The sequence below is a fragment of the Panthera uncia genome, chromosome D4 (assembly GCF_023721935.1).
Source record: "Panthera uncia isolate 11264 chromosome D4, Puncia_PCG_1.0, whole genome shotgun sequence".
NCBI lineage: Eukaryota > Metazoa > Chordata > Mammalia > Carnivora > Felidae > Panthera > Panthera uncia.
This window is the reverse complement of record NC_064807.1, coordinates 85,714,453-85,736,086: the sequence shown is the minus strand read 5'-3', so window position 1 is coordinate 85,736,086 and position 21,634 is coordinate 85,714,453. Positions and strand designations below refer to the sequence as shown.

Sequence of the window (21,634 nt, the reverse complement as noted above, 5' to 3'; positions counted from 1 at the left end):
TTCTTTTTATTTCTAAAACCAGCACCGTTCCTGGCACACGTCTGGATCTGCCCACTCACTCGCAAGTGCCAGGCACAGTTCTAAAGACGGAGACGGACAGTAGCAAAATAAACGAGTGTTAAAACAGGACGAGCGCAGAGCCCCTGGGTGGCTCAGTCAGTTGAGCATCTGACTCTTGGTTTCTGCTCACATCATGATCCCAGGGCCGTCGGATCGAGCCCTGCGTCAGGCTCTGTGCTGTGCATGGAGCCTGCTTAAGATTCTCCCTCTCTCTGTCTCTCTCCCCCCCGCTGTCCCCCCTCTCCCCAGCTTGTGTGCTCTCTAAAATAAAATACAATAAAATAAAATACCAGGATGAGCATTTGGGGGAAAATGAGGTAGGAAAGCGTGTTAGAAGTGCCTATGGGGTATTCTACCAAGGAGTGACGTTTGAGCAAAGATTTGGAAGAGGTGATTATTTATTTAAATGGGGTAGGAGGTCCTAAAGCCCCCAGCTCTCCAACAAACCGGATGTCCCCTCTCCCCCTTAATGCAGTGTCAGAATCACATGATTACTTAAGCGTTCCCACTGGTTTATTTATGTGAGGTCAGTTTCCACTTATTTTCACATGGCCATGTTTTCACTAGAGCACAGTGGCGTGCTCACTGGCACACCTGGGCTTGTGGACCCGACTCTGCTAGCATACGTCTCCCCGTGTGTGACCAGAAGCGTAGTGTCTTACACAAGGGGGATTGTTTCCCCTGTCACGTAAAGGATGTCTGCAGGCAGAGGGTCCAGTCATGGCGTGGACAGATGTCTCTAAGACCTCAGGGACCTGGGCTCCTCTTAGCTCACAGCTTTTGATGATGTGACCTTCAAACTCAACGTGGCTTCTGGAGCTCCAGCCATCACGTCCGACTTCCAGAAAGCAGAATATAGAGAAGGGCCCACACCATCCCTTTAAAGAGTCTTCATAAAATGGTGCCCTGCCCTGTCTATGTCTCAGAGATCTCAGAGGTCAAAATTTAGGTGGTCTGGGGCGCCTGGCTGGCTCAGTCGGTTAGGTGTCCGACCTTGGCTCAGGTCATGATCTCATGGTTCACGGGTTTGAGCCCCACGTTGGGCTCTGTGCTGACAGCTGAGAGCCTGGAGCCTGCTTCAGATTCTGTGTCTTCCTCTCTTTACCCCTCCCCACTCGTTCTCTCTCTCTCTCTCCCTTTCTCTCAAAAATAAATACACATTTAAAGAAAATTAAAAGAAAAAAAAGGAGATAATCCGCAGTCTATGGCCCATCTACAAAGTAGGTAGTAGCTAAAATATTTGCTAAAATGTGGGCTTGTATTCAGAATTGAGATCTTGGGGTGCCTGGGTGGCTCAGTCAGTTAAGCGTCTGACTTCCACTCAGGTCATGATCTTGTGATTTGTGAGTTCGAGCCCCGCGTCGGGCTCTGTGCGGACAGCTCGGAGCCTGGAGCCTGCTTTGGATTCTGGGTCTCCCTCTCTCTCTGCCCCTCCCCCGCTCGTGCTCTGTCTCTCTCTCCGTCTCTCCCTCTCTCAAAAATAAACATTAAAACAAAATTTTAAAATAATAAAAACAAAAAAAAAGAATTGAGATCTTCCCAGGGGCACCTGGGCGGCTCAGTCAGTTAAGCGTCTGACTCTGGCTCAGGTCATGTTGTCACAGTTCGAGGGTTCAAGCCCTGCACTGGGTGGCGCCTGCTTGGGATTCTCTCTCTCGCGCTCTCTCTCTGCGCCTGTCCCGCATTCTCTTTCTCTCAAGATAAATAAAGAAAAGAAAAGAACTGAGATCTTTCTAGATTGTCTTCTCTATAGTTACTTTTTTTAACTTTTTAAATGCTTATCTGTTTTTGAGAGAAAGCGAGGCCGTGTGAGTGCGGGCAGGGCCGAGAGAGAGGGAGACACGAATCCGAAGCAGCCTCCGGGCTCTGAGCTGTCAGCACAGAGCCCGACGTGGGACTCGAACTCATGAACCGTGAGATCGTGACCTGAGTTGAAGTCAGACACTTACCCGACTGAGCCACTCAGGCGCCCCTGTGATATTTTATGTATACATCTATCTTTCTATGGCATTATGGTTGTGATTGCCTCACACGTTTGTGCCTGCGCTCTCTGACCCTGAGAAGGTGAGGCACCCAGAGTTCCTAGCAGCGTGCACACCGTAGAGTTCATTGATTTATTCAGCAGACATTTGTTGCCCACGGTTCTCCCCAGGCACCATCCAGGTTCTGGGGATACAGTAGAGGAAAAACAGAAGGGAGCTTGCCTTTGGGACCGTGAACAAATGCATACATAAGGAAAAACCATGCGATGAATTAAAACCCCCGAACCACAACGAACCAAAGAAATGAGAGCGATTATCTCCGCTTGGCTTTGACTTTGGGGGGTGCTAAATTACCTTAGGAATTTCTGGTGAGAACCAGACTTTTGTATTACTGTATTTTTCAAGGGAATTGCGTAACAGCCGTTCATTTTTTTTCTCCCTGCTTTTAGCAAAGTCATTCTTCCTTAATATTTGTTTCTCCATATGTGGACAGGTGGTTCTTAAAAGTGTTCTCCCATCTCCACTAGACACATACCTTTACGAATGGCACTTAGTCTTTCTAGTTATAAAAATATTCCTGGAGGGTCGCCTGGGAGGCTCAGTCGGTCAAGTGCCCGACTCTTGATTTCAGCTCAGGTCATGATCTCACGGTTTGTGAGTTCGAGCCCCGCGTCGGGCTCTGGGCTAACAGCCTGGAGCCTGCTTCGGATTCTGTCTCTCTCTCTCTCTCTCTCTCTCTCTCTCTCTTCCTCCCCTGCTCGCTCTCTGTCTCTCTTTCAAAGATAAAGGTTTAAACAAATTTTAAAAAGAGAAAAAGAAAAAAAATATATGTTTGACTAGAAAAAAATCTGTTATTAACCAATATAGATGCAATTCTGTGAGTCCTTATTTGGACAAAATTCTTTACACGGTCAGCTGTATGATCATAATTCATTGTGTAAAAGGTATTTGCACGTATTTAAATGCATTCCTGTTTGGTGGGTGTCATTTCAGGATTCGCAGCTGGTCATAGAAGCTTACAAGTCCGGCTTTGAGCCTCCCGGGGACATTGAATTTGAGGATTACACTCAGCCGATGAAGCGCACTGTGTCAGATAACAGCCTCTCGAATTCCAGAGGAGAAGGCAAACCGGAGCTCAAATTTGGTGGCAAATCCAAAGGAAAGTTGTGGCCCTTCATCAAAAAAAATAAGGTACTGATGGTTGGACCCGGTGTGAAAGGAGTTTTACAAAGTGTGGCGATTTTTGACTTTCTCTGTTAAGCCTTTAAAAACAAACAAGCAAAGAATTTTAAACAGAACGCAGAATGCAAAGAAAGAAAAGCTAGTGAGCTGTTTTATTTTGAACCATCATTTCTCTTTGGTGGTGGAACCTTTGCCATGGCCATTTGTCTGACTTCCGATGCATATTACCACTTTGTACCGTGTCGCCCACGCTAACCCTGACCTCTACTGACCTCTCGGCCATTTCCCATCATGCCTTTCACTGCTAAGTCTCCCAGACGCCCGGTCGCCTCGGCTGGGAGAGGGGTTACCGCGCAGAATTCCGATAACGATTTATCAGCAGATCTCATTGGAATCGCTTCCATGGGTTAATAACTCGGTGTTGGACTCGTGTTAACCTGTGTGCGTCCATGCCCATTTTTTGCGTTTTCTTTTGATAGTGTGATGCGCAGGCGCATGGCCGCTCTAACCTGGGCGTCGGCTGTGGTCAAGGCCACGGGACTGCTTTTGCCTCAGGATAACTTTGCTATGTGCTTCGCAGAGGCTGTCGGGTCCTTCATTCTCTCCCACCAAGCTCAGCTCTGTTAGCGTAGGCGGGTTAGAAGTCTCGGCCCTTCTGGCTCTAACGGGTTTGGCGGAACTAATCAGAAGCCTTAGTTTGCATGTGGAAAGTCTGCATGAGCTGCTGGTCAGATGTCCCTCGGTCTTCTTGCTTCTACTTACTAAAAACTTCCCCTTTCGTCACATGCCCCAGTGTTTTCTTTCGGACCATGGCCGGGATAGTCGATCGTTTTGCGTTGTACTTGCTTTGGATTTCCAATATGATTTGATGCTTATTTTTGTTTTGTGTCTTATCTTCTTGTTTCTGATTTTACTCTGTCACTGCTCCGTCTCTTACATGTAGCTTATGTCCCTTTTAACATCCCCCCATCAGCCTCCCCCTCCTCCCCCTGCCTCTGCCTTACCCACTGCTGTTCCCAACGGCCCCCAGTCTCCCAAGCAGCAAAAGGAACCCCTCTCCCATCGCTTCAACGAGTTCATGACCTCCAAACCCAAAATCCACTGCTTCAGGAGCCTAAAGCGTGGGGTAAGTTCCGCTCTGGAATCCTGTCTCTCTCGTGCGCTTGGGTTGCGTGTTTGGCCCTGCGTCACTTTATCTCGTTTGTGAGTTGAGCCCGTTGTGTTTTCCCATAACGCGAAACCGTAAGGACCTGTGATTCCTCATAGCTAGACGGAAGAACAACAATAGAAAGAGGGGAGGAGGAAGGAGGAAGCAGAATGGACGGAAAGAAGAAGAGAAAGCCAGCCAGCCCGGGGTTCTGTGCGCCCTTCGCGCGTTTCGGAAGGACTTGTCTCCACTTCCCTTTTAAAACATCTAAGTCATTAATATTTTACCAAAAAAGGAAAACTTCGGTTCGCTCTCTAAAGCCAGTGGCAGACGAGATGAGGAATTGGAAGTCACTGTACGCCCAGAAAATACTTGCTCGTTAATTCCCAAAACCACCTGAGTGTCGCCGAGGCACTTCTCCCCGGGGCTAAGCCTCAGGGTTCGGAGGGCGGAGATGTCATGAGTTTACAGTGGTTTCTTGAGCTGTTTGGCTGAACTTACAAGACTGATAAAATACCTGTTGACTGGAAGAGGCCGAACACGCAGTATTTGTCTTTAAAGGGTGAAAATAAGAAGGAGCTGACGTTTATCGAGTGCTTGTGATGTACCAGACCCTGTTCGGTGTGCTCGTTTGCTTTTCCTTCGGCCGCCCTCCGAACCTAGGTACCGAGGTTTCCTTGTCTTGCTGGCAAGAAAACTAAGGCATAAAAAGATGAACTTGGGAAGACGGCGAGCCAGAATGAAAGCCAGAGAGCCCGCTCGTCATACGCTGAGGTTTTGCGACATCCACATTCAGGGAGGATCTGGTACCCCACGGTCGACCCGCCAGTGGAGGTCATTTATACTCCAGTTTGCCACGCTAATTACCATTGCCTGGCTGCACTCACAGGGTTTTGTGGAATTGATCCAGGAACCAAAAGTAGATACCAGTGTGGTTTACGGGAAAAGATTGGAATAGAGTCAGCCGTAGCCTCCCAAATAAATCGAACCGATCAGTGGACTCTAAGCCATGCCCCCAACACTCTTCATTACGAATAACGAGTGAAGTGTGGCAGTGAAGAGCAAACAGACACATAGCGCGGTGACGTATCCAGTAAAGGTCTTTTGTCCTGACCTTTGGGGATCGCCGTCCGGTGGCAGGGGGATGTGTTCTTGTACCGACACGATTTTTACTCTTCCCCTCCTTTGGGTAAAGAAGAAGTGTCAGTAAATAACAGCCAATCAAGTGGTTGCCTTTTAAAACAAGGGACAGCACATCTGCTAAAATTGGAACGATACAGAGGAGATTAGCGTGGTCCCTATGTGAGAGTGACACACAAAATCATGAGACGTTCCATTTTTTTAAATGTTTATTTATTTATTTTTGAGAGAGAGAGAGAGAGAGAGAGAGAGAGCGAGCGAGTGTGAGTACACGAGCGAGGGAGGGGCAGAGAGAGAGGGAGACACAGAATCCAAAGGAGGCTCCAGGCTCCGAGCCGTCAGCGCGGAGCCCGACGCGGGGCTCGAACTCACGACTGCGAGATCATGACCTGAGCCGAAGTCGGACGCTTAACCGACTGAGCCACCCAGGCGCCCCTGCGCGTTCCGTATTTTAAAAATAAATAAGTAAACAGAACAAGGGACAACCCCCCTATTTCTTTATATGCAGAGTTTCTTTCATCAGGGAATCCCAGTGTTTCATGCAAAGAATCTGTATTGTTGGTGGGATTATTTTGTTTTAAGGTTACCCAGCGTGTCAGGTTAGGAATTAGAGATTTAACTTCCGCAAGACTTCAGGAGAGCCGTTGTTAGGAGGCAGAGTATAGCATCCCAAGTAGATGACGGATCGCGTTGAGCTCTATAATGAGATCTCAATCCCTGGCTCGATCAGGCTGGCTTTTAACACTCCCGTCCATCCCGCTTTTACTCCTGGAAGAATTTCCAACATCTGGCCAGGGTGTTTTTGCTCGACCGTATAAAGTTTTACATCAACTATAAGTCTGTTAACCCATCTCGGCCACTTCCAAAACCTTTACAGAGCGCTCATTTATTATATTTCTAATAAACCCCTCTGCACGGTCTTTTGGAATCTCCTAACGGAGTCTGTTGAATATCCGTGATTGTTTCCCATTTGTTTGTGTCTCTTCCATTCTGTCAACACCACACAGTCTGTCGGTTGCAAATGGTTTCTGAATCTGTGTCTCATGCTGTTCTCTGAATGTTTAGGAAAAGACCAAAGAATGTCAGTAATCAATAAGCGTACGGGAAAGATGGCTAGGAAAAATTTACCACTTAACACCGTGAAATGAGAAACCAGCTATTATGAGGATTTAAAGGAAAATCCCTTTTTAAAAAAAAAAAATGGTCATCAGCAAAATGAGGTTTATTTCTTACTCTTTAAACCTGTGCTCAGCAAAAACAGGGTTAACAAAATTTCTCCTCGATAGTGAGTGTGCTTTGCTGAGAGTGAACTCACACATATACAGACTGGAAACATCAGTAAGGAGATAGAAACATATTTCTGCCTCCCTCACTTTTGGTCAGTCTGCTCTTAGCAAAGGTCACATTTGATGACCCTTCCTTCAGGAAGTAGCAGTCAACCAAAAGGAAAGAAAAAGGAAACTCATGATCCAAGTACGATTAGGAAGTGCAAAAAAATAAAAAGCAATCTGAAGTTTGGGGAAACAGATTTCATTTTATTTTTTTTTTAATTTATGATTTGTTAACAAATTGGATGTAAAGCAACCCTACCAGGGAAGGGTGTTGTAAGCCGTTGGCATCTGCAAGAAGATTCTGTTTCACTGAACGTTTCTACAGTAGGTCACCTAAGCATGAGTAGCCATGTTTTCATCTTTCCGTAAGAAGAATGGAACTAGAAAGTATGGTCTCCGTTTGCCATTTACAGATGTAATTTTATTGCCTTAAATTAAGATTTCTTTTCCCGGGCTGGGCAAGGGCCTTCTAAATCTAAAGCGTGGACATATTTTCCCCACGTTTGAGAGCTCGTTGCATGGAAAAATCCCATCAACGTGGATGAAAAGATTTGGAAAGTCCTTACCGACCGTTTGTCAGATGTTGTGGTTGTATGGTTACTGTAATTTTTTATTTATTTTGTTCTCTTGCTGGTTATTGGCAGACTCAGTCTTTCTGTTTTCACAAAGAACTCATGAAGAGGACGATAGGGAAGCCCACGTATGCTTTTGAAGCTAGGGACTATGTTGTAAGTTTCCATGTGTCGGCCAGGTCATACAGTCACAGCACAGGCACTAACCCCTATGACAGCACCAAGACTGGGGACCCAGCAGTGAAATTCTCCACTGGCGGACCTGGACACAGAAAAAGCCCAATTCTCAGTATAAATGCAATCCCAAGCTCCTTCATCCGGAAAGCTTGGGGCGGGAGGGGGGAAGAGAACCCAACTTCCCAATAACCACCAAACTGCCTAAAAATGCCAGTGAGCTGAGCTCGGCCGTCTGAGACGATGTCCCTGGGTATGTGCCTTTACGGCAGAGTCTCCCCCATAAGCGCAGCCACAGAGCGTGGTCCCAGGAGAAGGACACTCTTAACGGATGGCAGTTGCGTAGCAAGAGGGCTCACGATCCGGTCTGAAACAGGTGGATCCGTAAGGGGGTTATGCCATAAAGCTTGGAGAGCCAGAACGACCACTGAAGCAACGAGCAAGGTCATAGAGTAGTACCGTGACTTTCCATGGACCTTAAGCACATTTACTCGTGTATTTATTTTCACCGTCCCCTTTCTTCGTACTTGAGGTTAGTACCTGCGGCTGCAGAATAACACATGGACCCGCTGGCTCTGTGTTCCCTCATGTGTTATTGACACGTGTGGCTTCCAAGGCTCCATACTTGTTGCCTGAAACTGACAGCTTCTTAGCTCCCCGGGTGTCTCGCAGCGCACTTAATGCCGTCTTTGAAAACGATTCTCTTAAATGATTCGGTTTCTAATGTTAAATGATCTAACTGGCTGGCTTACAACTCACGACCGGAAACCAGTTTATGATAATCGTTACAAGAATACGCGGCACCGTGCTGGTGCTTTATGTAGATTCCCCATCACTGTCCACTTCGGAAAATCGAATTTTGTCTTGAAAACTCGGTATTTTCCCATTGGTGCTCGGATTTGTTTCCAGTCCTCATGATTCGTTTTCATTATGAAGTGGTGATATTCCCGTGCCGTGAGGTTTGATGTTAGAATTCTTCTTTCGGGATGCTTAAGGAAGAATACATAACTTGCATACGTATATAAGTCACCGAAGTAGCCGAATAGAGAACAGGTAATGTATGAAGTTCAAATTCCGGTTCTTTGAATTAGCAGCATTGAAGACTCTTGATAATGTGTGAGGAGACATCTGTAGGTGGTAGTGTGCTTTCTAGGGAGGATATTCGCAAAGTTTTCTGCTGTGCACCCGGTGTTGTCTGTAAAGAACCCAAGTCGTGACAAACTGATCTGTGCTAAAGCTCACAGGAGGGGCGCACAAGACAGTCACGAGTGTGCCTGTGTGTACCGTGTTCTCCCAAAAGTTTTGTCCGACCACTTCCTTCCTTCAAAGTCTTTCTTTTTCCCCCATAAGGGCAATGTCTTTAAAAGCTAGCTTCCTGCCTATTTAAAAAGAAGCATCCATTTTTGAGTTAATCTTAAGAATAAGATTTTTTAAATCTGGTTAAGGAATTTTAACACCCTCCCCACTCGCCACTTAAAATCAAAGGGCCCTTTCTTCGGTGCTTTGTCCCCAACATAGTTTTGATCCTACTACAGCTGCCGGAACTTTTAGGATTGACGACAGCTAAGCAAAAAGGCACTGCACTCTCAAAACACTGCTTTATAGCCATAGAGCATGTCCCCCCTGTTAACGAAGAACCGAATGTTTCGTTTGCTAATTCGGAGATGCCTCGTCATCTGTTTTGTGTCGAGGAGTCACTATACCTTTGCTAATCTGCAGGCCCAGCAGAATTGCACCTGCTGTGTCCTGATAATTCCCAGGAAATCCACAGCAAGGAGTTAAGTGTTCCCTCGGTAGTTGAGACAGCTGGTTCTCTATTTCCTAAAGGTAACCTTCAGAGCAGCTGCTGCTGTTAATTCCCCAAGTGCTATGTAACCCCCGGGGGTAGGGCTCAGAGTGGATGGAGAGCCTCTGAATACACCTTCCACGGTGCAGGAGGTGGTGAGCGGTGCTCAGGTGGGAGAGAGCAACGCCCTGCCTCCAGCCTGGTGCAGAGAGGCTTTCTGGCTCCTGTGGGTGGTTTCCTTAAGCAACTTCCAGTCCCTGGTCCCCCGTTCACCCACTCGAGAGTGGGTGCCTTTAAGAAATGCCAGTTATTAGAGTTCCTTAAGATAGATTACTTGTACCTTATGGAAGTCCTTGCTCTCCAGACCCCCACTGTGAGTAAAACATTCCATGTGAAATTTGGTGAACAAAAGCCTACCTGATTATTCTTGGCTTGTATTATCCGCATGCGTTACCCACTGCAAACGTAATTTAGCTCATCTCCAGGCTGATGTGACCGATACAGAACTGTGAACAGAAACTCTCCTTTTCTATCTTTATTCTTTGCTCTGGCAACGTGGCAGCTAAAAGAAGGTTTTTGGCAGGGGCCAGCCCCTCTTGTGAACGTTTGCACAGATCCGCTGCAAGCCATTTGCACAAGCGACAGGTGAATTTATGTGCTATGTTAATACAGTGGAACTGGTCGAGTTCCTCTTCTTCTGATGTGTTGTCTCTCTCTCTTTTTTTCCCCTGTTACCTCTTCAATTTTTACATGAAGCTTTCTCTCAAGCTGGTAAGCACAATTATTCTATGCATGTCCTGAATCTAATCAGCTTGCTTTTTTTTTTTTTTTTTTTTTGGTGTGTGTTTCCTTTGCGTGTGCTTTTGCTGGTGTTTTTTCATCAGACCTTTGCAAAACAAAGGTCCAAAATCTAATAGGGGCGATCTTAATCTTTTCAAGTCGCTAAGAAAATTAACGCTTAACTCCTGATTTGGTTTTCTTTCTTATTGGGGCCTTAAGAGGATGGCAAATATTCATAAGCTTTATTTAAGTGCGAGCATAAATAGAAATACTCAATATCGGGGGGGTGGCTCATGGGGTCATTTGGAGTCAAGGTAAATTTCGCGGCTGGAGGGTGCTCCTCCCTGGGGACCCCAGAAGCAGATGGAAGATGCGGGGAGCCTGAAGGACACGTGCAGGGATGGTGCCGGTCTCAAACTCAGGTCCGAGGCAGCCTGCGAGAATCGCAAGCCACGGAATGTTTAAAGTTGCTACATAAATACGTGGGTGCCTTGTGCATAGCTGATTTAAGAAATCACAAGGTGACTTTACAGACACCACAAGGAGCCTCCTAAGCCTTTCTAAAATGATGTACTTAGTGTTCTGTGTTGTTCCTACCTACTTGCATATAGCCCTAGTAAACAGACTAATCATTATTAAATTTCTTAAAAGAAACTCTTAACTCTATAACCCTTAACTGCACTTCAGATACGTGTAACTTACATAGTGGTCTCAACGGCACAGCTGAGAATTTCCTAAAATTATGGACCATGATAAATTGCAACAATTCAACCAGGGAGGAAGTCAGCACTTTATGCAATTCTGTTGATAATGCAGGATAAGAGTTTCTGGTTATCCTGATGTACACATTTGTACGCGTGCACGTATATGTATATGTGCGCATATACAGAATTTTTTCCACCTGACTCAGTATTTGGCAACCAACTCAACCCTAAAGAAAATGAATATTTTAGGGGTGCCTGGCTGGCTCAGTCCATAGAGCATGTGACTCTTGATCTCAGAGTCATGAGTTCAAGCTCCACGTTGGGCGTGGAGCGTACTTAAACACACACATGTGCGAGCACACACATTTATTTGATCCTAGCATTCGTTTATCAAGAATTAAAGCACATGGCCCAAATGGACTCACTGGTGAATTCTACCAAATATTTCGGGAAGAAATGCTATCAGTTCTCTATAATTTCTTTCAGAAGATCGAAGCAGAGGAAATACTTCCTAACTCATTCTCTGGGGCCAGCATTACCCTAACGCCAAAACCAGAAGAGGGAGGGAAGGAAGGAAGGAAGGAAGGAAGGAAGGAAGGAAGGAAGGAAATGAATATTTTATTAAATTGAACATTTCTTAAACTCAGAATCCAAGACGAGTCCCTAATTAAAGTGTCTACAAGAAGGAAAACATTCTAAATGTTTCAATGAACTGCGTTCGACGACAGCAACAATCGGGGAGAAATTAGATGAATTAAGTAGGAGTCTCTCAGATACTGGGGTTCCTTCCTTGCCCTTCCTGTATTTCTTCTTCTGCTGAGGTGCTGGCAACAAAGGATAATATCACTAATAATATTAGGCGGTCTTTCCGTCTGAGATAGAAATCATTTTACCCACCCGGTATTGAATTGTTGCTTTATATCGTTACGTAGACGCTAATAAAGAAATGGAGTGTTGCCCAGAGACGCCTGGGGTGGAAACAAGCGTAAAATCCCAGGAAGCAGCTCGTGCTTGGGCTGTTTGTGGGGAAATGCTCCGGAGCAAGTGTTTGATTCCAGAAATGGGTAAAACAAGTTCCTCCTAGAGCCACAGCCACTTAAAATGACCATACATGCTTTGACCTCCCCCGCCTTCCTGAAACACCAGTGCCACCTGGTGTGGCCAGTCTCTTTGTAAACCAGGCCATTCCAAAGACTTCAGAAAGTCTGTTCTGACCCGAAGCTAGAAATATAAATTCCTTCATGGAATTAAAAAGCTAATTGGACACAATGGCCTTTTGAGGCACTTCCAGACACCATACGCTCCTTTGGATGTAGAAGTTACGACCTGCATCTCCAAGGGCGACATGAGGTTTGTTTGAGGCATAGTGCATGAGATTAGGTTCTATTTTTTAATATTTTTATTTATTTTTTGAGAGAGAGAGAGAGCGTGCAAGCAGGGGAGGGGCAGAGAGAGAGAGGGGGACAGAGGATCCGAAGCAGGCCCCAGGCTCTGAGCCATCAGTACAGAGCCCGATGCAGGGCTCGAACCCATGGACCGTGAGATCATGGCCCGAGCCGAAGTCGGGGCACTTAACTGACTGAACCACCCAGGTGCCCCGAGATTAGTTTCTAAACAGCAATACAGAAGCACGGAATATCTATCAAAAGGGCCCTAATTCATTCCTTCCTCATTTAACCGTTTTTAGTTTTCGTAAACGATTAAAGTTAACTTTTTTGCTGTTGAGGGTATCTGTCCGTAAGCCCTAAGCACGGTCCGTTTTACTGAAGATCCCTTTGCAGCTGTGGATACACCAAATGCAAATCTTACACCTGTTCTCCATCTAGACCTGTGCCGTCCCGTACGGCAGCCACACTTCACACGCGGCTCTTCACATGTCAGTTCAGGAAAATGAAACGAAAACTTCAGGCGGTCCCACGGTTGCCCTGGCCGCGGTGCAGATGTGCGGCAGCTCTGTGCGACTACCGCACTGACCAGTGCAGACATGAGACCTTTTCCATCCTTTGTCGAAAAAAAATTCTTCGGGACTCCCAGCACACAGTCAGGCTCAGTGAAGATCCGTGAGTCGACGTCGACCGCTCGCTAGGTCTCCTGGCGGCCGTGACTTGTTGCAGCACCGAAAAGCAACACAGACCAAAAAGCCCCTCCATTCCGGAAAGCGTGCTGATCTGTTTTGAGCCAAGCCAGCACGAGGACAGAGTCTCGTGCTCGCTGGCCCGGCGACTGAATTCAGCCCAAGTGAAAAAGCACACGATTGAGGGTTTCGAGTGTCACCGACACAGCAGTAGCACGTGGGAAAGAAAAAACAAGTCTGATTTCTTTCTGGTGCCTCTTCACCGTCGAGGCGATTGGACTGGCTCCGTTTGCCATCAGGGAAATAGCCACTTCTGGTTTCACTCAAATCTTCTCTCTCTTACACGCACACACACACGCACGCACGCGCACAAGTCTGAGAGCATCAGCTGAGAGAGGTCTGTGCGTGGCCTTCGGGTAAACCCTGCTGAATCACACGCTTCCAGCCCAGCAACCTGGCATCCTGTCGCAGGCAGCCAAGGAGCCTTGGTCACAAAGCACTATATTAGCTGCTTGGCAAATTCAGCTTGATTTCGGAATTCCGTTATCCGGGTCCCCTCTTTTCCACCCCCTCCCGAGCCAGTCTGGTCCTTGTTTAATTGGCTCGAAAGCAAGGCGGGCGGGGGCGGGGGGGGGGATCTCTTTTTCAATTCCTTGGCTTCTCCCTGGTTGTGGAATACATTTCTCTGTCTTTATGGTCACAGCCTCGTTGAAGTCAAAGCACTCGGGGACCAACAGCCTAGCCGCAGCTTCTAACGCGTAAGCATCTGTCTGGAAGCTCGCTGTTGATATTTTCTGCTCAGATGGCAGGCACGGAGGAAAGATAGGAATTGTTTCTGAAGGGGGATCAAGATGTCAAAATCTGCTCCTCCTGCCAGATTGGAAACAGCTGGCATGGATTTATTTGCACGCTGGGAAGCCGGTGTGGAGATCGGGGCGCGAGCTCTCCGAGGACTTTTCTGCGGTCACCCTCTAGATGTCAAAAGGCGTGACCAGACTTTCAGAGGGAAGGGTCCGGTGGGGGGTGGGGGGGTGGGGAGGTGGGAGGATATATGTTTTAATGTCCTTTTCACCCACGGTCTCTGAGGAGCCAGATGTCCCATCTGTCACTTGCTGGGGATGGAAACTTTTGGCCTCCGCCTGTGTGCAGAAATGGGAAGAAAGATCAGGGAGGAAAGCAGTGCCTTTGACGGGACATGGGTGACAGGGGCGCTCGTCCCTGTGTTTTATGAAGGAAGCAGAAACTCCAAACTTCCTTCAGACTTCAGCGATGCCACCGACCCTGGCGGTCAAGTGGAGAACCTCTCGCAAAATGGGTTTCTCGTGGATTCTCGAGGGGGTCAGAGGTACTTCTTCGCCTCCCTCCTTCTGCCGTCTCGCTCTCTGCCTTTGGCGGAAGGCGGCTGGGCCGGCAGGCCTGGAGCGGGAACCGGTCTGTGGGACTTTCCTTGGCGGTTTGCATGCACTGATTCTGCGACTCAGCTGGGTGTCGTGGGAAAGGGCTTCACCGATTTCATGAAAACACATGCGGACATCTGCGGCCCCCGGGGTCTGGGGGCATCTTTCCCGCGGGCTTCGCTCGGTGTCTGTTTTCCAGCCCTGCCGCTGGCTCACGCATGTTTGCATCTGCAGGGCGCCGCGCCAGAGGATTTCAGCAACCTCCCGCCTGAGCAGAGAAGGAAAAAGTTGCAGCAGAAAGTCGATGAATTAAATAAAGAAATTCAAAAGGAGATGGACCAAAGGTAGAGTGCAGCAGTGTGACTTACTGAGAAATTCAGGTTCGGGGGCGCCTGGCCGGCTCAGTCGGGGGGAGCTCGCGAACGCTCGGTCTCGGGGTCGTGAGTTCGAGCCCCCACGTTGGGTGTAGAGATGACTTAAGAAAAAGTCGAAAGAAAGAGAGAGAGAAAGAAAGAAAGGGAGGAAGGAAGAGAGAAAGAAAAAAGGAAGGAAGGAAGAAAGGAAAAAAGGAAGGAAGGAGGAAGGAAGAAAAAAGGGAGAAAGAAAGGAAGGAAGAAAAATGAAGGAAGGAGGGAAGAAAGGAAAAAGAAGGAAGGAGAAGGAAGAGAGAAAGAAAGAGGAAGGAAGGAAGGAAGAAAAAGGAAGGAAGGAGGAAAAAGAAAAAAGAAAAAGGAAGGAAGGAAGAAGGAAGGAAGATAGAAAAGGAAAAGAGAGGAAGGACGAAGGGAGGAAGGAGGAAAAATGAAAAAGGAAGGAAGAAAAAAGAAAAAGAAAGGAAAGGAGGAAGGAAGGAAGAAAGAAAGAGGAAAGGAAGGAAGGAAGAGAAAGAAAGAAAGAAAGAAAGAAAGAAAGAAAGAAAGAAAGAAAGAAAAAGAAAAGAAAGAGAAAGAAAAAGGAATTCAGGTTCAGTTTGGAAAGACAGGAAATCCTAAAATGGGTTCAACATAAGTGATTATTTCGGCCGCGTGTTTTGTCGCGGAGAGTCTCCTGGAGGACTTCAGTACCGATCAGGAGAATTCTTTTCACAAATAGGTTTCATTCTGAGTTTGGGCAACAAAATACATAAGATTATTTTTTTTTCTATATTTCCGCATTTAAAAAAAATTTTTTTTACTTCTTTTGAAGTAATGTCTACCCCCACCGTGGCGCTTGAACTCAACAACCCCGAGATCAAGAGTCGCACGCTCTCCCGGCCGAGCCAGCCAGGCAACCCTTAAATTTTGTATTTCTTTCTAGGTTTTTAATTTTAATTCCAGTAGAGTTAACGTGCGGTGTCGTATTGGCTTCAGGTGGACAATGTGGTGATTGGACAGTTCATATTTTACACAGTGTTCATCATGATCCGTGTGCTTTTAATCTCCTTCACCTGCTTCACCCATCCCCCCCCCCCCCCTCTTTTTTTTTTTAATCGTGACTGTATAGCTGAGGGTTGTTTTTTTTTTTTTTTTAAGTTTATTTATTTCGAGAGGGAGAGAGGAGGGGGAGAAGGGACAGAGGGAGAAAGGAAGAATCCCAAGCAGGCTCCGCACTGTCCTCGCAGAGCCTGACACGGGGCTTTGTCTCACAAACTGAGAGGGTGACCTGAGCCGAGATCAAGAATTAGATGCTTAACCCACTGAGCCACCCACGTGCCCCAGAGCCAAGTCTCGTGTACAAATGAGGAAGAGAAACACGGCCTGACTCTAGCCCCTCCCCCTTGCCCCATGTCCTAGCTTTGGGTCCAAAACGTGCTTGTTTTTCTCCCTGAGGTTGAATGACAGTCAGCCCTCCCAGAGGTTCTCGCGTCTCCGTATCTTGTTACGGAACATATTGACAGTGTCTAGAAAATAAATCACAGTACGCCTTACACACCGCCGGCCGTCAGGGGGGTGACGGTTGCTGACTCTTGACCAGCTTCTGCCTCCCCTTCCGGGGTTCCCAGTTTTCGGGGCTGTTTTGCAAGTTCCCTAGAATCGTACCCATAAAAAAAAAAAAAATGGAAGAGGTTTGATATCTGTCTTCCCTTGTGCTTCCCACGTTTATAACCTGTACATCTTTAATATCATGTAGGGGATACTTGCTACTAATCCCGATTGAAAAACCACTTTGTTAATCGTCTCCCACCTTCTAAAATTCTCACTGAGTGAGTTAGGCGAGTCACTGATCCATCTGAGATTTGAACTTGAGATTTTGTGCTCTGCATGTAGCCAAAAAGTGACTCTGTGTGATTTGAACGATATGGAAGCTGGGATTAAAATCGGGTTATGCAGGGACGCCTGGGTGGCTCAGTCGGTTGAGCGTCCGACTTCAGCCGGGGTCATGATCTCACGGTTCGTGAGTTCGAGCCCTGCGTCAGGTGATGGCTTGCAGCCGGGAGCCTGCTTTGGATTCTGTGCCTCCCTCTCTCCCCCTGCTTGTGCTCTGTCTCTCTCTGTCTCTCTCTCTCAAAAAAATAAACATTAAAAAAAATCGTTTTTAAAAATAAAATTTGGTTATGCATAAAGCAAACAATTGGTAGGTCAGTACAGTTAAAGTATATGCAAAAGAAAAGTAGTTGTTTATTTATTTATTTTTTTGCCTCTGGTAAAGCAGCTCCTGAAAAATGGGTGGGTTTCATAAATCCTGTTATGCCACATAAAATGTAGCAGCACATATAATTACCTTCGCTGCTGTTTTATATTAGAAATACACCTCCTGAAATGAAAACTTCGTCCCTGTACTTTTTATTACATGTGGGACCAAATACAGAAAGGGTCATCGGTGTATAAGCCAGTTAAACCTCATGCCGTTTAATATGTGAGCAGTTGTGTTCCGTCCGAGAGTAGGAAGTTAGGACTCAAGCATCCGAAATGACATCGGACGCTGTCCAATAATTACGTAGAAAATTTCCTCTGCCACTTGGGTCATGGCCAGGGAAACTGGTTAACCTCTTAACCCTTCCAGCAGCCTTGCTGGTAATTAGGCAAATCACATTTAAACCTTCGCTAAATGACTGTTTAGTGAGCATGTACTGTGTACAAGGAAATATCGTAGGCGCTGAGGATAAAGTGATGAACAAACCATATGTCAGGCCGCTGACATTTGTGTGTAGAAGAAGGCAGGATTAGTCAGAAGCACAAAGTTGATGCTAGATTTCATTTAAAAATTTTTTTAATGTTTATTTGAGAGAGAGGAGAGGGAGACAAAGCTCGAGCAGGGGAGGGGCAGAGAGAGAGAGGGAGACACAGAATCCGAAACAGGCTCCAGGCTCTGAGCTGTCAGCACAGAGCCCGACGCGGGGCTCGAACTCACAGACCGTGAGATCATGACCTGAGCCGAAGCCAGATGCTTAACTGAGCCACCCAGGTGCCCCTTTTCTTTTTCTTTTTTTTTTTTTTTTTAATATTTTTATTTATTTTTGAGAGACAGAGCACAAGTGGAGGAGGGACAGAGAGAGAGGGGGGGACACAGAATCTGAAGCAGGCTCCAGGGCACCCCTAACACGCAAGGTACAGAAAGGTTGAAAATAAAAGAATGGAAAAAGGTCTGTCATCCACTGATTGGCCAGTGCCGACCGAAGGAAGACTGACTTTCGGGCCAAAAAAACCCTCTATTCAGCTCAAGGAGGATCAACTTTATAACAATAAATACTTCGAGTACCAAACAGCTCAGTTAAATCCGTAGGACCAGATGACCTCAAAACATAAACAAGGTTTTGCTCTTAACCCTTGGACATCAGCGTGTACAAGAAACACAAACACGTCGTTGTAGGGAGAGATTTTTTTTTTTTTAATGCTCTTCTGTCCGTAACTGACAGAACAGATTCAACACAGTCAGGGCAGAATATTTAAATGATAGGATCGATCACATTGACCCAGGACACGCCTATCCAGTGATTGCATGGTACGCATTCTTTTCAAGCACCCACTAGAACGTTTCCAAAAGTTGAGCACATCCTGTTTTCATGAAGCGAATCTCTACAAACGTCCAAGGGGAGACCGCATTCAAGGCGTGCTCTCTGAAGCCTGACATAAAGCTGGTTACCAAGAACAAAAGTTTAGAAATTAAGAAGTGTAGCTCTGAATAACTCAGAGACTAACGAAGTCATACTAGGCACTGGGAAATGTACAGAGCAGAACTGAACCTGAACACACATTCTCCGAATCAGCTACTGGGCTATCACTAAGGTGATACTCATAAAAGGAAACTTAGAGCTTTATGATACATATTAAAAATTAAAAAAAAAAATTTAAACTATTTCCCGTGACTCAGAATAGGGTTTGGTTCATTGGTCTGATGTCGTATGATGGGTGTGGAGTGTCTTTTACGGAAGCTCCTGGAAGTTGGCCGCTACCACCTGCAGAGTCACTTGGGTTAAGCTTTTAACGTCTTTTTGAAAAAATTTGTTAATGTGTATTTATTTTGGGGCGCGGGAGAGGGAGACACAGAATCCGAAGCAGGCTCCAGGCTCCGGGCTGTCAGCGCAGAGCCCGACGCAGGGCTCGAACTCACGAACCGCGAGATCGTGGCCTGAGCCGAAATCAAGAGTTGGATGCTCAACCGACCGAGCCACCCAGGCGCCCCTAAACTTTTTAACATCTTGACCCCCTCCGAAGGTTCCTTGAAGCCAGAGTTCAAATTAAGAGGGCTCTGTGGTCCTAGAGATAACCCCAGCATGGGGATCCCTTACTCAGGCTGCTGTGGGCGGGCCTCCGACACCTGATTTCAGGAAGGGGGTGGGATCTTGCTGTATGCAGCTTTGAGGCTCGGCTGCTCTCGTCATGGATACCAACTGGATGGATCTGGTTTCTTAATAGCTGTAAGGGGTGTGTAGGAAAATTTCCAAAGCAGTTAACTGTGCTTCTCCACGGGGTGAGCGAACGACAGCCCCGCAGGACCCAGGATGCCAGCTGTCGCTTTGGCTTGCGTGAAGGATGCGCACAAGAAGACCTCTGGGTTTGCTTTGGTTTTATTGTCGTTTGGGGCAAGGGGAGGGGTCAGGATTGATTCACGTTTCTCAACGGCTAAAGGCAATGGGGAGACACCAGGTAGCATTCAGAAGAGGCGACTGAGAGTTTAATAACCGTCTCTGGATGACACAGGCCTGGGTAGCGGAATTCTTACAGAGTTTTAAAGAAGGAAAGGAAGCCCCGATGCTCCCCGCCCCCCAACCCAGACGTTACCCGATCTTCCCCTGCTTAACCTTCACACGGTTCCCAGGGCGTCGGGAGAATACACTTAGCTCGTGACATTCACCTTTCACCGTGTTCTGCTCATTCTTGGTTTTTTTTTCCCCTCCCTCCAGAGATGCCATAACAAAAATGAAAGATGTTTACCTAAAGAATCCTCAGATGGGAGACCCAGCCAGCCTGGATCACAAATTAACAGAAGTCAGCCAAAATATAGACAAACTGCGGCTAGAAGCCCAGAAATTTGAGGTATGAAAAAGCTGGGGTTGAAAAGCTCTGTTGAAAAAAAAAAAAAGAAAAAGACAGAAACAGAGGGAGGGGCGGGGGGGGGGGGGCGCGGTCACAGAGCGTCTGGCACCGGCTGGAGATTCAGCCAGAGGTGTCGGGGTGGGTCTCAAGGGGTGGGTCTCGAGTTGTGGAGTTGTCGTAAGAGGGGAAATGGTCGTGCACTGAGCGTCCTGCCCCTCAGCACTCCCTCGGTCCGTTGTGTCTCCTAAAGCCGATGCCGATCAGAGTCATATTGGGATCCACAGTGCTTTTCCCGAAGTGCCTCCCTTAGTTGATCCTGCTTCATTTTCTGTTGGTCATGGAAACAACTGGAAGAATGTAATCGTCCAACACCGCCCGGAATCAAAAAAACTTAAAAAAAAAAAAATCAATTCCAATGTGTTATTGTTCTTTCAAAGGCCCCATTATTAAAGGGTTATGTCTGTGAAGACCGGGAGGAGACACAGATCAGAAGTGAGTGGGAAATACAAATAATAAATGTTTCAAGGACCGAGAGAGGAGCACCCAAAGGCTTCTTTTGCCCCCAAACGTGAAGGCTACAAAACACGGAAAGATACATTAGTAACCGATCGTTCCGGTCAGAATAGGTGATTTGCAGCCACGAAGGGTCAACGGGGGCGTTTTTAAAATTCTTCCTGGAGCCCATCCATCAGTTGGTACTGTTTTTGAGTCTCTAGAACCTAGAAATGTCCTTTTCTGATCACTTTCATCCTCTCTTACCCTGTTTCAAATGTCGCCGAGGGCAATTTTTTCTACTTCGGATTTCCTATATGTACGTTTCTTCCCTATTCAAGAGAGTGATCCTCCCCAAAAAAAGGAAGCGTGGCTTTCAAAGTGAGTCACTGCTTACGTGGGGCAGGATCCTCCTGTTTCCCCGTGTGACCTCGAGGTCACAGAATTTTGGAACCAGAAGGAACTGGAAGTAACGCATCTGAAACCACACGGCTGTTTGCAAAAAGCCCGAGAGTGTGACGCGGTCCGGTCCCGTGTTCTTTCTGCCCCATTGTCACAGCTGCCTCAGTGCCTTTGCTTCTACGTCTCCGAGGTGAGACGAGCTAGAAGCGGTGGTACAGCCAGGTGCAAATACACTGGAAGGACACCCCCCCCCCCCCCCTCCCCCCCCCCCCCCCCCATGGAGTCCTTCTGGAGTCTCAGCTTCAGTGACCATCGGGCAACCCCAGCGTGGGGCCTTAGGACTCCACGGTCGGGCCCTGAGCTGAGCTCAGACCAGGGCCTTTCGTCACTCTTGCTCGCAGGCCTGGCTGGCCGAGGTAGAAGGCAGGCTGCCAGCGCGCAGCGATCAGGCCCGGCGCCAGAGCGGAATGTACGAGGCCCAGAACCCAACCACGGTCAACAACTGCGCTCAGGACCGCGAGAGGTACAGTATCTCCCTTGTGTTCGCTTCCCGATTCTGGAGGCTGGAAAGGAGCGTAAGGTGGTTTCCTGACACCAAAGCGCCCGTGAGGCCTGAGCTGCCCTTTCGCCACGACTCGGGTCCCTGATGCCGCGTGGGGCGGGGATGGACGGGCAGGGTGACCCGAGATGGTGTTCGTTAGCGGGGGACGGGGGGGCGGGGGGCGTGTGTGCAAGCACGTTGCTCGCACGGTGGCAGAGTCTGAGCCCTCACCGGGGTCGGTCGCTATAGTTGCTGTGTGCTTTGCTTTCTTGAGCAGCCCGGATGGCAGTTACACAGAGGAGCAGAGTCAGGAGAGTGAGGTGAAGGTGCTAGCCACGGATTTCGACGACGAGTTTGATGATGAGGAGCCCCTGCCTGCCATCGGGACTTGCAAAGCCCTCTACACGTTCGAAG

The 21,634-nt window shown here is 47.4% G+C and overlaps 1 protein-coding gene and 1 pseudogene across 6 annotated transcripts in view; both read left to right on the top strand.

The window, feature by feature from the left end:
• The window catches only part of FNBP1 (formin binding protein 1), a 140,846-nt gene that overhangs the window by 110,837 nt on the left and 8,375 nt on the right, over nt 1-21,634 (top strand). For 2 of the 6 annotated variants that reach the window (XM_049630175.1, XM_049630158.1), the window contains exons 9-14: nt 3,036-3,233; nt 4,168-4,350; nt 14,564-14,673; nt 19,653-19,785; nt 21,081-21,202; nt 21,495-21,634. In XM_049630175.1, the coding sequence (XP_049486132.1) occupies nt 3,036-3,233; nt 4,168-4,350; nt 14,564-14,673; nt 19,653-19,785; nt 21,081-21,202; nt 21,495-21,634 (886 nt within the window). The remainder of the gene's footprint in view (nt 1-3,035; nt 3,234-4,167; nt 4,351-14,563; nt 14,674-19,652; nt 19,786-21,080; nt 21,203-21,494) is intronic. The other 4 variants (XM_049630184.1, XM_049630167.1, XM_049630203.1 and 1 more) reach the window with 4 other exon arrangements.
• Nucleotides 5,601-5,714, top strand: LOC125928013 (uncharacterized; annotated as a pseudogene).